At 44.9% G+C, this 12,216-nt stretch overlaps 1 protein-coding gene across 1 annotated transcript; it reads right to left on the reverse strand.

Moving 5' to 3' along the window:
• Positions 1-10,143: 10,143 nt before the first annotated feature.
• On the reverse strand, positions 10,144-11,076 carry LOC122919755 (olfactory receptor 8D1-like). Its single transcript, XM_044268938.1, has one exon. It carries the CDS (start codon positions 11,074-11,076, stop codon positions 10,144-10,146), a length of 933 nt encoding a protein of 310 aa, XP_044124873.1.
• Positions 11,077-12,216: the final 1,140 nt, after the last annotated feature.

Below are 12,216 nucleotides of genomic sequence, written 5' to 3' on the forward strand. Positions count from 1 at the left end.
ATGAGGTGCCAGGGCATTTTGGGGGCATTATAGGGGTTGGATAAGAAGTAGAACGACTAAGGCTACTTTCACACTAGCGTTCGATCGGATCCGTTCTGAACGGATCCGATCATAATAATGCAGACGGAGGCTCCGTTCAGAACGGATCCGTCTGCATTATTTTTAGCATATAACAGCTAAGTGTGAAAATAGCCTCGTACGGATCCGTCCAGACTTTCAATGTAAAGTCAATGGGGGACGGATCCGCCTGAAGATTGAGCCATATTGTGGCATCTTCAAACGGATCCGTCCCCATTGACTTACATTGTAAGTCTGGGCGGATCCGCACGCCTCCGCACGGCCAGGCGGACACCCGAACGGATGCAGTCTGAGCGGATCCGCTCCATTCAGACTGCATCAGGGCTGGACGGCTGCGTTCGGGTCCGCTCGTGAGCCCCTTCAAACGGAGCTCACGAGCGGACCGACGAACGCTAGTGTGAAAGTAGCCTAAACAGTGCAGTCTCATTAGTCAGAGCTCTCTGCGGCCCATGCGGTGCTCAATTGCATGGCAAGTGCAACACAACTGCACTCGGTGGCCGTACCTTTTGAAGGGGATTTCCCAGGAAAAATGATCTAATAAGTAAAGGCCCCAATCATCTGTCAAAAAATGAATACTTGCTTGCTCCACGCCGCTCAGGTCCCGCGTGCTGGGCCCGTTCCTTCATGTGCTGGTCCTCACCTTCTAATGGCCGGGGCATGGACACCGGCACCCCTACAGCCAATGACTGGCTTCAGCAGTGACATGTCTCCAAGTGCCGCGTCCTCTTCACAGTATACCAAGCACAGCGCCGTATATTGTATAGCGGATGTGCATTTACTGGAGTGGGACTGAGCTGCGTAGAGGCCATGTGCCCGATGGACGTGACCTCATAGGTTGAGAAAGAGAGGCGGCAGCACTCGTCCCAAGTGCTGTGGACACTTCAAACTGTTGATCGGACGGTGTTCCCAAGAGTTGGAGCCCATACTGATCTGATATTGGTCACCTATCCTGAAAACCCCTTTAACATTATCATTTGAGGTGTGACCCGCACCTATCAGACAATTGGTGCATATCCTATCTTTGTCTGAGATGGAAATACCCCTTTAAGGGCTATGTACACATTTGGGGGCATTTTTTATTATTATTATTGCATTGTACCCATTTTGAGCTAAAAATAGTTTTTTTCAATTGGTCTTTATTACAAATTTTGAGCCTCTTTCTCTGTGCAGCCATGATAATCTCGAGTAGCAGGCCCTGAATTTTTACTTTGTCCTGTCAGGCAGCTCAGCTGACGGCTCCTGATCTCTGAGCTTCTAAACACTCATCATAGCTCAATTATCTTACTGATAGGAATAAGGCTTAGGCCTCATGCACACGACAGTTGTTTTTCTCGGCCTCCGTTCCGTTTTTTTGTTTTTTTTTGCAGGTAGGATTGGGACCCATTCATTTCAATGGGTCAGCAAAAAAATGCTGATAGTTCATCCGTTTGTGTTCCGCATCCGTTGTCCGTGTTTCCCTTGAGCCAAAAAATAGTGCATGTCCTACTTTTTTCACATTTTCGGACAAGGATAGGCATTTATTACAAGGGATCTGTGGAAAAAAACGGATCCTCCCAAAAAAATGGATGCCGCATCCGTTTTTTGGGGCGGACGCACAATTTGCGGATGCAAAAAATAACTGTCGTGTGCATGTAGCCTTAAAGGGGTTCTGCAGCTTTTTCTTACTGGTGATCTATCCTCTTGATAGATCATCAGCATCTGATTGACGGTGGACCCCCGCCGATCAAGTGTTTGAGAAGGGAGCAGCGCTGGCAGAAGCGCCGCGGCCTTCTCGTTTCCCGCCAGCCCAGTGACGTCACGACTAGTATCACTGGCCTGGGCGCATCTAACCCTTGTTCACTTCAATGGAGCTTAGCCTTCGAAAACACTTGATCGGCCGGGGTCTCGGGTATCTAAATGATAGATCATCAATAAGATAAAGCTGCAGAAACCCCTTTAAATAAATGTTTATGACCTTTTAGTAACTTAGAGATGAGGTTTATTAGATGACCATCAAAAAGTGAAAGTGAAAGTAGGATTCACACAGCTAGAAAAATAGTTAACCCTTTATGACAGAACGGCTCAATATTTTTAATAATTTTAGCCCAAAATGTGTAAAATGCAAAAAAAAAGTTGCCCCCGATGGTGTACAGGTCCTTCTAAAAAAATTAGCATATTGTGATAAAGTTCATTATTTTCTGTAATGTACTGATAAACATTAGACTTTCATATATTTTAGATTCATTACACACCAACTGAAGTAGTTCAAGCCTTTTATTGTTTTAATATTGATGATTTTGGCATACAGCTCATGAAAACCCCAAATTTCCTATCTCAAAAAATTTGCATATTTCATCCGACCAATAAAAAGAAAAGTGTTTTTAATACAAAAAAAGTCAACCTTCAAATAATTATGTTCAGTTATGCACTCAATACTTGGTTGGGAATCCTTTTGCAGAAATGACTGCTTGAATGCGGGGTGGCATGGAGGCAATCAGCCTGTGGCACTGCTGAGGTGTTATGGAGGCCCAGGATGCTTCGATAGCGGCCTTAAGCTCATCCAGAGTGTTGGGTCTTGCGTCTCTCAACTTTCTCTTCCCAATATCCCACAGATTCTCTATGGGGTTCAGGTCAGGAGAGTTGGCAGGCCAATTGAGCACAGTAATACCATGGTCAGTAAACCATTTACCAGTGGTTTTGGCACTGAGCAGGTGCCAGGTCGTGCTGAAAAATGAAATCTTCATCTCCATAAAGCTTTTTAGCAGATGGAAGCATGAAGTGCTCCAAAATCTCCTGCTAGCTAGCTGCATTGACCCTGCCCTTGATAAAACACAGTGGACCAACACCAGCAGCTGACATGGCACCCCAGACCATCACTGACTTCAGGCATTTTGGCATTTCCCTCTCCCCAGTCTTCCTCCAGACTCTGGCACCTTGATTTCCGAATGACATGCAACAGTCCAGTGCTGCTTCTCTGTAGCCCAGGTCAGGCGCTTCTGCCGCTGTTTCTGGTTCAAAAGTGGCTTGACCTGGGGAATGCGGCACCTGTAGCCCATTTCCTGCACACGCCTGTACACGGTGGCTCTGGATGTTTCTACTCCAGACTCAGTCCACTGCTTCCGCAGGTCCCCCAAGGTCTGGAATCGGTCCTTCTCCACAATCTTCCTCAGGGTCCGGTCACCTCTTCTCGTTGTGCAGCGTTTTCTGCCACACTTTTTCCTTCCCACAGACTTCCCACTGAGGTGCCTTGATACAGCACTCTGGGAACAGCCTATTCCTTCAGAAATTTCTTTCTGTGTCTTACCCTCTTGCTTCAGGGTGTCAATGATGGCCTTCTGGACAGCAGTCAGGTCGGCAGTCTTACCCATGATTGCAGTTTTGAGTAATGAACCAGGCTGGGAGTTTTTAAAAGCCTCAGGAATCTTTTGCAGGTGTTTAGAGTTAATTAGTTGATTCAGATGATTAGGTTAATAGCTCGTTTAGAGAACCTTTTCATGATATGCTAATTTTTTTAGATAGGAAATGTGGGTTTTCATGAGCTGTATGCCAAAATCATCAATATTAAAACAATAAAAGGCTTGAACTACTTCAGTTGGTGTGTAATGAATCTAAATTTATCACAATATGCTAATTTTTTTTAGAAGGACTTGTATATAGCCTTTAAGTCATACAGCATTTATTTTATTTTTTTCAGATTCATTTAATAGGAGACGTATAGCGGAATAGTTGACCCCATAGTGAAGTCAGCCAATGGTAGCCCTGACCTCTGGTTATAGAGATCAGGAGGACGTTTAGCTGACGGATCACTCCTGTGGCTGGGACCCCGGGCCCCACTGCTCATTATGGGATCCTTTGGAACAGAAAATATTTTGTACTTTCAAGAAAATTGTTCTGTTGCAAAGAGGCCAATTAAAAATAATGCCATGGAAATATAAGCGCCGTGTGATTGAAATATAATTAGTATTTTTCTCATTAGGGAAAAGGAGTTATTTTAATGATCTTCATTGTTTATTCGTTATTCACTTTACCCAGACATGATCTGTGCCTAGATATGTAGGGATATTACTAAGGAGATTAGCATGCATGTGTGACCCCCCCCCCCCCCACCCCAAAGGAAAAAGAGGGTTGAGGGTGGTCAGATTGTTACTATGAACCCCAGAGAAGCTGTATACGGCCACAATGTAGTATCACTTGAGATATAATAGGTCCACCACAAAAGATCGCTACCGGCTGACCATCTCCCCATGCACTGAGCCGAGTGTGCATGTTTTTTCAATGGGGATCCCTCTGGCAGCTGTTTATCCCCTCCAGGACACAAAAATAAAAGATCGGTTATGTTGAAATTCAGCATGCCTGATCCTTTTTTCCACTGACTATTAGGGGGCAGTCTGGTGACCCCCCCCCCCTCCCCCATACATGGCAGATTTCGGCAGGTTCGGACAACATTTACCTAGTGTATATAGCCTCTCCGCTAGAATGTACGTCCCACCAGAGCAGATGGATAGAGATATCCACTTGAGACAACCCCTTTAAAGAGGACCTGCCCCCTCTCCTGACACGTCATTTTTGCATTCCCCATGTAATAATTCCGGAGCATCTATTCTTATGACTCTATGTGGTGCCATTCCTCAGTTATTTCTACAAAAATTTCTACAAAAAGTTATGAATGAATTGCCTTCAGCTTACAGTAAAGGTACAGCCAGCTGGGGGGGTCCCTGCACAGTCTGACCCCAGCAGCACGGATTGGACAGAGTCAGACTGGTTACACCCAGCAGTACCTACTGAAGACTGCTTGCAATTTATTTGTATACTTCTAGCAGGAATAATACAGGGATGGCACAACATAGAGTCATAAGAATGGATGCCCCAGAACTGGCATTGCATGGGGAATGCAAGTCTAATATATAAAGCTGAGTGTATGTATGTGTGTATGTATTTCCGCTAAAGGAATCCGCACCGTCGCATTTACAATCACGAAATTTGGCACACAGGTAAATCAGGTGTCCGGGAAGGTTTTAGACCAGGTCTCAGCTCTCTAGGACGTAGCGTTCCTGAGATATTCGCAAAAATGCATTAGCCAATAGAAGCTTGGTCACATGACCCTTATCAGCCAATAGAAGCTCGCAGGCCCTTAGTCTCCACATACACACAGTTTTACACCAGGTTTCCATAACAACCCAGCCATTTTTCTTCACTGCTGTAGGTCAGCTTTAAATGGGCAGGGTGCTGTGGATAATACTGTTAAGGGAGCGGAGTGCTGTGGAGGTCACAGTTAAGGGGGCAAAAGACAGATTTAAAAACCCCATGTCCCGCCCCGATCCAGTTAGGCTAAGCCCACTCCGCAGCTGACGGGGATTGAAAAAATGAAGGTAAAAATCTACTTCTGTCAGCTGCAGGGGTGGGAGAGAGGGTGACTTTCTCCTTCAGCTCACGCTCAGACAGCACAGTGCTGCTGTCTGAGAGTGAGCTGTTCAAAAGGACATCCCGGCGTCCGTCCAGGCCCTATGCCAGATGGAGGACAGGCAGTCTGAAAGCCGGACTGTCCGGCCTAAAACCAGACCTCTGCCACTCTAGGGACAGGCGGCTGTGTAGGTTACAGTTAATGGGACAGTCCGCTATGGAGGTCTGTGTTAAGGGGCAGATTGCTGTAGAGGCCACTGTTAAGGGGACGGGGTGTTGTGGAAATCACTGTTAAGGAGATTGGGTACTGTGGAGGTCACTAATAAAGTGGCAGCCGCTGTGGGGGTCACTGTTAAAGGGGGCGGGATGCTGTGGAGGTCACTGTTAAAGGGGCGGGCACTGTGGAGGTCTCTGTTATCCAGCAGGGAACAGTGGAGGTCACAATTAGGCCTCTTTCACACTACCGTTTTTTTTTTCCGTTTTGCGGTCCGTTTTTTGCGTTCCGTATACGGTCCGTATACGGAACCATTCATTTCAATGGTTCCGCAAAAAAAACGGAATGTGTTCCGTATGCATTCCGTTTCCGTATTTCCGTTTTTCCGTTCCGTTGAAAGATAGAACATGTCCTATATTTGGCCGCAAATCACGGTCCGTGGCTCCATTCAAGTCAATGGGTCCGCAAAAAAAACGGAACACATACGGAAATGCATCCGTATGTCTTCCGTTTCCGTTCCGTTTTTTCTGAACCATCTATTGAAAATGTTATGCCCAGCCCAATTTTTTCTATGTAATTACTGTATACTGTATATGCCATACGGAAAAACGGAACGGAACAACGGAACGGAAACGGAACCACAACGCAAGCAAAAAAACGGAACAACGGATCCGTGAAAAACGGACCGCAAAACACTGAAATGGACATACTGTAGTGTGAAAGAGGCCTTAAGGGGACGATCCGCTATGGAGGTCAGTGTTAACGGGTGGAGTGCTGTAGAGGTCACTGTTAAAAGGGGGGGTGTTGTGGAGGTCACATGTTAAGGAAACGGAGCTCTGTAGAGGTCACTGTTAAGGGGGCGAATTATTGTGGAAATCATTGTTAATGAGACAGGGTACTGTGGAGGTCACTAATAAAGGGGCGGACGCTGTGGAAGTCACTGTTAAAGGGGAGGGCGCTGTGGATGTTACTGTTAAGGGGGCAGGCCGCTGTGGAGGTCACTGTTAAAGGGGCGGGGTACTGTAGATGTCACTGTTAGGGCTCATGCATACGAACGTATTTTCTTTCCGTGTTCATTCCGTAGTTTTTTTTTTGGACCGTATACAAAACCATTAATTTCAATTGGTCCGCAAAAAAAACAGAAGTTACTCTATGTGCATTCCGTTTCCGCATGTCCGTATTTCCGTTCCACAAAAAAATAGAACATGTCCTATTATTGTCCGAAATACGGAAAAGGATAGTACTGTTCTATTAGTGGCCAGCTGTTCCATTCCGCAAAATACGGAATGCACACGGACGTCATCTGTGTCTTTTGCGGATCCGTTTTTTTGCAGACCGCAAAATACATATGGTCATGTGCATGAGCCCTTATAGTGGATATTGTCAATATCTTTTAACGACACACACAAACATGAAATAAAATAGATGAAATATACCCGTGCGAAGCCGGATCCTTCTGCTAGTAGTTACTAAAACTAAAATGATTAAACCTAAACTAAATAAAAATCTTCTGATTCATTAATAAAATGAAACCCAAATGAATTACAACCATTATAGACAACAAATGCGAAAATGTTTTTAATGAACTGGTATCTGAAAGCTCACGCGGCATCACCACATCTTTGGAGTGCTGCCTCGTCTTTCTTATTCTTGGATATCTAGTGGACCTGTTGCTCAGAGTCCCTGAGGGATTGCACCTGCATCTCTAATGATTGTTCTGCCCCTTTTCTTCCATTTAGTCCTTTATTTAGTTACTGTTAGGAAATATGTACAGATTGATTTATTCGGATTATGCTTCATGCACACCATCATGTCCATATTTTGGTCCTCAAACAACGGATCCACAAAATACAGATACCTTCTGTGTGCATTCCTTATTATTCTTAACCCCATTAATAGAAAGGACTATATGAACCAGAATAAGACGTTCTATAACAGGGATCAGCAACATCTGGAACGGTGAAATTACAACTCCCAGCATGCAAACATGCTCGGCTGTTATTCTAACTCCCATAGAAGTGACTGAAGCACTCTGGGATTTGTAGTTTCTGAACAGCTAGCGTGCCGGAGGTTGCTGATCCCTGTTCTATCATTTGCAGAACGTCCACACGGATCCGCATAAAACACGGATATATGCATGGCCTCAGTGTGCTATCTGCAAGAAACGCAGGTAGCACACAGATGAAACAGCTTAAAGGGATTCTATCATCAGATTTGTGCCCTATAAGCTAAACATATAGCCATGTCGGTGCTAATAACATGAATCCTAAACTGCCCTTATTAAAGCTGCTTGTGGCTCTATTAGCCCAAAAAACAGGTTTTTATAAGCTGTCACTCACCTACCTAAGGTGCCCAAGGGGTTTTACGTTAATCCAGGGTGCCCGCCTGCACCCCTCGCCGTCTGGTGCCCAGCGCCGCCTTCCTCACCTCAGCGCTGCCTCCTCAATCCACCCGTCCCTCTGCCAGATCCTGCACTTGCGCACTAGGCTCAGCCTGATGCGCCGCGGACTCCTGGCAGCGGCTTCCTGAGCGCAGGCGCAGGATCTGGCAGAGGGACGGGTGGATTGAGGAGACGGCACTGAGGTGAGGAAGGCGGCGCTGGGCACCAGATGGCGAGGGGTGCAGGCGGGCACCCTGGATTAACGTAAAACCCCTTGGGCACCTTAGGTGTTTTTTGGGCTAATAGAGCCACAAGCAGCTTTAATAAGGGCAGTTTAGGATTCATGTTATTAGCACCGACATGGCCATATGTTTAGCTTATAGGGCACAAATCTGATGACAGAATCCCTTTAACATGGCCATGTGCATGAGGCCTTAAATGGGTTGTCTCAAGACCGGCAATGGGGGCATATCGCTAGGATATGCCCCCATTGTCTTATACGTGTGGGTTTCACCTAAACGGAGCCCCGCAAAGTGGTGGCTGGAGGACTCCGGTCCGGCCACCACCAAGTGCTCTCCCCATTCACTTCTATGGGCTCGACGGAAATAGCCGAGCCACCACTTTCGGGTCTACGTTCTCGATATAGGTGTGGGTCCCAGCGGTGTCTGTGATGAGACAACCCCTTTAAGGATGTCCATGAAATGTGGTTTGTGCCGTTTGATGGCCACATCTCCTAAACCAACAGCGGCTCATGTCAGTCAAACTCACTGCATCTATTATGCAGTGAGTTCGGCTAATGTGAGCCGTGGTCGGTTCGTAAATGTGGCCGTCACACAAACTGCATTTCACGGACCACACACGGCCATGTGACTGCAGCCTTAGGCCTCATGCACACGACCGCTGTTTTGGTCCGCATCCGAGCCGCAGTTTTTGCGGCTTGGATGCGGACCCATTCACTTCAATGGAGCAGCAAAAGATGCGGACAGCACTCCGTGTGCTGTCCGCATCCGTTGCTCCGTTCTGTGGTCCGCATAAAAAATATAACCTGTCCTATTCTTGTCCGCAAAACGGACAAGAATAGGCAGTTATATCAATGGCTGTCTGTGCCATTCCGCAAATTGCTGAACAAACATGGACGCAATCCGTGTTTTGCGGATCCTCAATTTGCGGACCGCAAAACACACAACGGTCGTGTGCATGTAGCCTAAGAGTTAGGCTACATTCACACAACGGTGAAAAAACATACATAAAAAATGGCCCATTTTAACAGACTTTTTTTTCATTGATGCCTTTCTGAGAAACGGACATTAAAATCGTTCCCTTTCTATTGTATGGGAGCCGTCTGTCTGTAAAAAGGGACAAAATAGATCATATTCTATTTTTTGACGTCCGTTAGTCATTGGACGCCAACACAATGGCCTTGTGAATAACCCCCATAGGCTACCATTATTCTTGAAACAAACGTGTGACGGCCTTTAAAAAAACTGCCATCCGTTTTTCACTGTTGTGTGAATGTAACCTTAGAAATGTAATTTATTAGGGCTCATGTGCACGAAAGTTATTGTTTTGCGGTCTGCAAAACACGGATACCAGCTGTGTACATGCTGAATTTTGCGGAAGAGAAGGGCCGGCCCCTAATAGAACAGTCCTATCCTTGTCCGTAATGAAGACAATAGTAGGACACGTTCTATTATTTTGCGATGCACGCATACGGTCACAGAGTCATTTCCGTCTTTTTTGCGGCCCCATTGAAGTGAATGGTTCCGCATATGGGCTGCAAAAAAAAAAAAAACGGAAAGGACACAGAAGAAAATACATTTGTGTGCATGAGTCCTTAGGGTTGGGAAACACATACTGATCAGTTTATTTTATATCTTGCAGGCAAAGTGAGAAATAGAGGACAAAAACAATAAAATGTTAGGCTTCAGATACCAGTGAAATGACCTTATTCCATGCTTTGAATACAACCTGCTTGGCATTTTTCTAGAATAGCTAGGACTCCTGTAGATTGCCTTCATTCCATACTTTGCCTGTAACATATACATTCTTTGCTCTTCGTAGATCTACCAGGTGATCGTGTGATGTTGTGCGGTTACGTTATCATTCGAAACCATCTACGTTTCAGTGCAGATTTTACGTCTTTATTTTTCAGGCTGTAGATCAGCGGGTTAAGCATGGGGACAGCAGCTGTGTTAAATAGAGAGAAAAGCTTGTTAGAATCCAAAGTGTCCATTGAAGCTGGTCTAAGATACTGGCAGACAAGTGTCATGTAGAGGAGGACCACCACGGTGAGGTGTGAAGAACACGTGTAGAAAGCTTTATGCTTCCCAGTACTAGACCTGATTCTCATTATGGTACGGATGATAAAGATGTAAGGGATGAAGGTGAGGAGAAAGGGGAAGGTGGCAAGGAAGAGTCCACAGATAAACATCAAAAAGTCAGAGAGGGAGGTGTCATCACAGGAAAGCTTCACTAGAGGGACAATGTCACAGAAGAAGTGGTTTATTTCTTTTGAATGATAACAAGTGAATCTGGATATTAGAATAAGATGAGGCAGAGATTCTACAAATCCCAACGCCCAACAGACAACAGCCAGCGCGGAGCAGACAACCCGACTCATGATTGAGGAGTAACGCAATGGGTTACAGATAGCGACACAGCGATCATAACTCATGGCCGTAAGTATCAACAGTTCATTGCACACAAGGGACGTGAAGATGAACATTTGAGTCAAACAGGATTGTACAGAAACGGTTTTGTCGCCAGATAAAAAACTAATAAGGATCTTATGAAGAGTGACCGTGCTGGAGGATATGTCCAAGATGGACAGGTTACATAAGAAGAAGTACATGGGAGTATGAAGCTGAGGGTCCACACACACCAGTAGCAGAATGGTCATATTACCACCAACAGTAATAAGATAAATGAGAAGAACCAAGAGAAAAATTGGAACTTGAAGCTTTGGAACATCAGAAATGCCCTTAATGATGAAGAAGGTCAACACTGTATGGTTTGCTGTATTCATTTGTCCAAATTGACTCTAGAAATCTGTAAATAAAAATACTTATAGATCACAATTAAAAACCTAGTATCCATGGTGGTAGGCAATGGTTGACCTACAGAAGTGTAGCTATGGGTGGAGAGGAAGCAGGTACACCAGAGGCCTAGTGCTTAAGGCGGCCATACAAAGATATCATTCTTATATATGAGATATAGTAGGTCAGGGCCCTTGTTACATATTTTGCCTAGGGTCTTGAAAATCTTAAATTCTCATTCCATGTCTCATAAGATAATTTCTCAAAAAAATTGAGTACAGTCCCAACCATCACAGTTTGTCCATAATCATAATCACAGGGCTTCTGTATGCATGCTTCTTACACCGCAGGGCCTTGTGTCTTTAGATTTGATATAGCGGGAAGTCATCAATTATCGACTTAATGGATTTACCAAAGTTACAAAATGTTGGCTCTAGGAGGCAAAATAAGTGGCCATTACTTGGTGAGTACGTTAAATAAATGCTGCTGAGCCCACTGGTGACCTGCAGGCTTGTTTTAAAGATGACATTGTCTTCAGGGGCTGTTTACCAGTTGGCATTAAAGACTACAGTGAAGGACAGTGGAAGTATTTGTATGGTCTACAGATTTATGGGTGAGCTGGAATTGCTTCTAATAAGCAGGCCCGATCTTTGATGAGCTGACTTGTTGAAAGAGATGACATCCTATGAAAGTGCTATGTAGACAAGACAAGGAGCTAGTAGAGAGAAACCGCCTCTTTTATCGAGAAAGAAGCATATCAGAAGGCCCCTATTTGATCAGCAGTTCTTCTTACATGGTGCTGATGATGATCATGGTTGACAAGTAGAACGAAACGCATTAGAAACATAGAAGGCTTGTTTAAATTCACTTACTGTAGATTTCCCAACCACATCTGATGGGACTTTGTTCCAAGCCTGAACTACTCATTCTGTGTAAAAAATATTTCCTGAAATTGGTTCTGATCTTCCCGGCAACAAATTTTTGATGGTGCCCCCTTATTCTTCTCTTGAGTCTTTTATTAAAAACACTTCTCTCCTGAACCTTATTTATGACTTTAACATATTTAAAGGTTTCACTCATGTCCCCCCTTTTCCCTTCTTTCCTCAAGGATAACCAGATTAAGTTCTTTA

Source organism: Bufo gargarizans, chromosome 9, assembly GCF_014858855.1.
Source record: "Bufo gargarizans isolate SCDJY-AF-19 chromosome 9, ASM1485885v1, whole genome shotgun sequence".
Classification (NCBI taxonomy): Eukaryota; Metazoa; Chordata; class Amphibia; order Anura; family Bufonidae; genus Bufo; species Bufo gargarizans.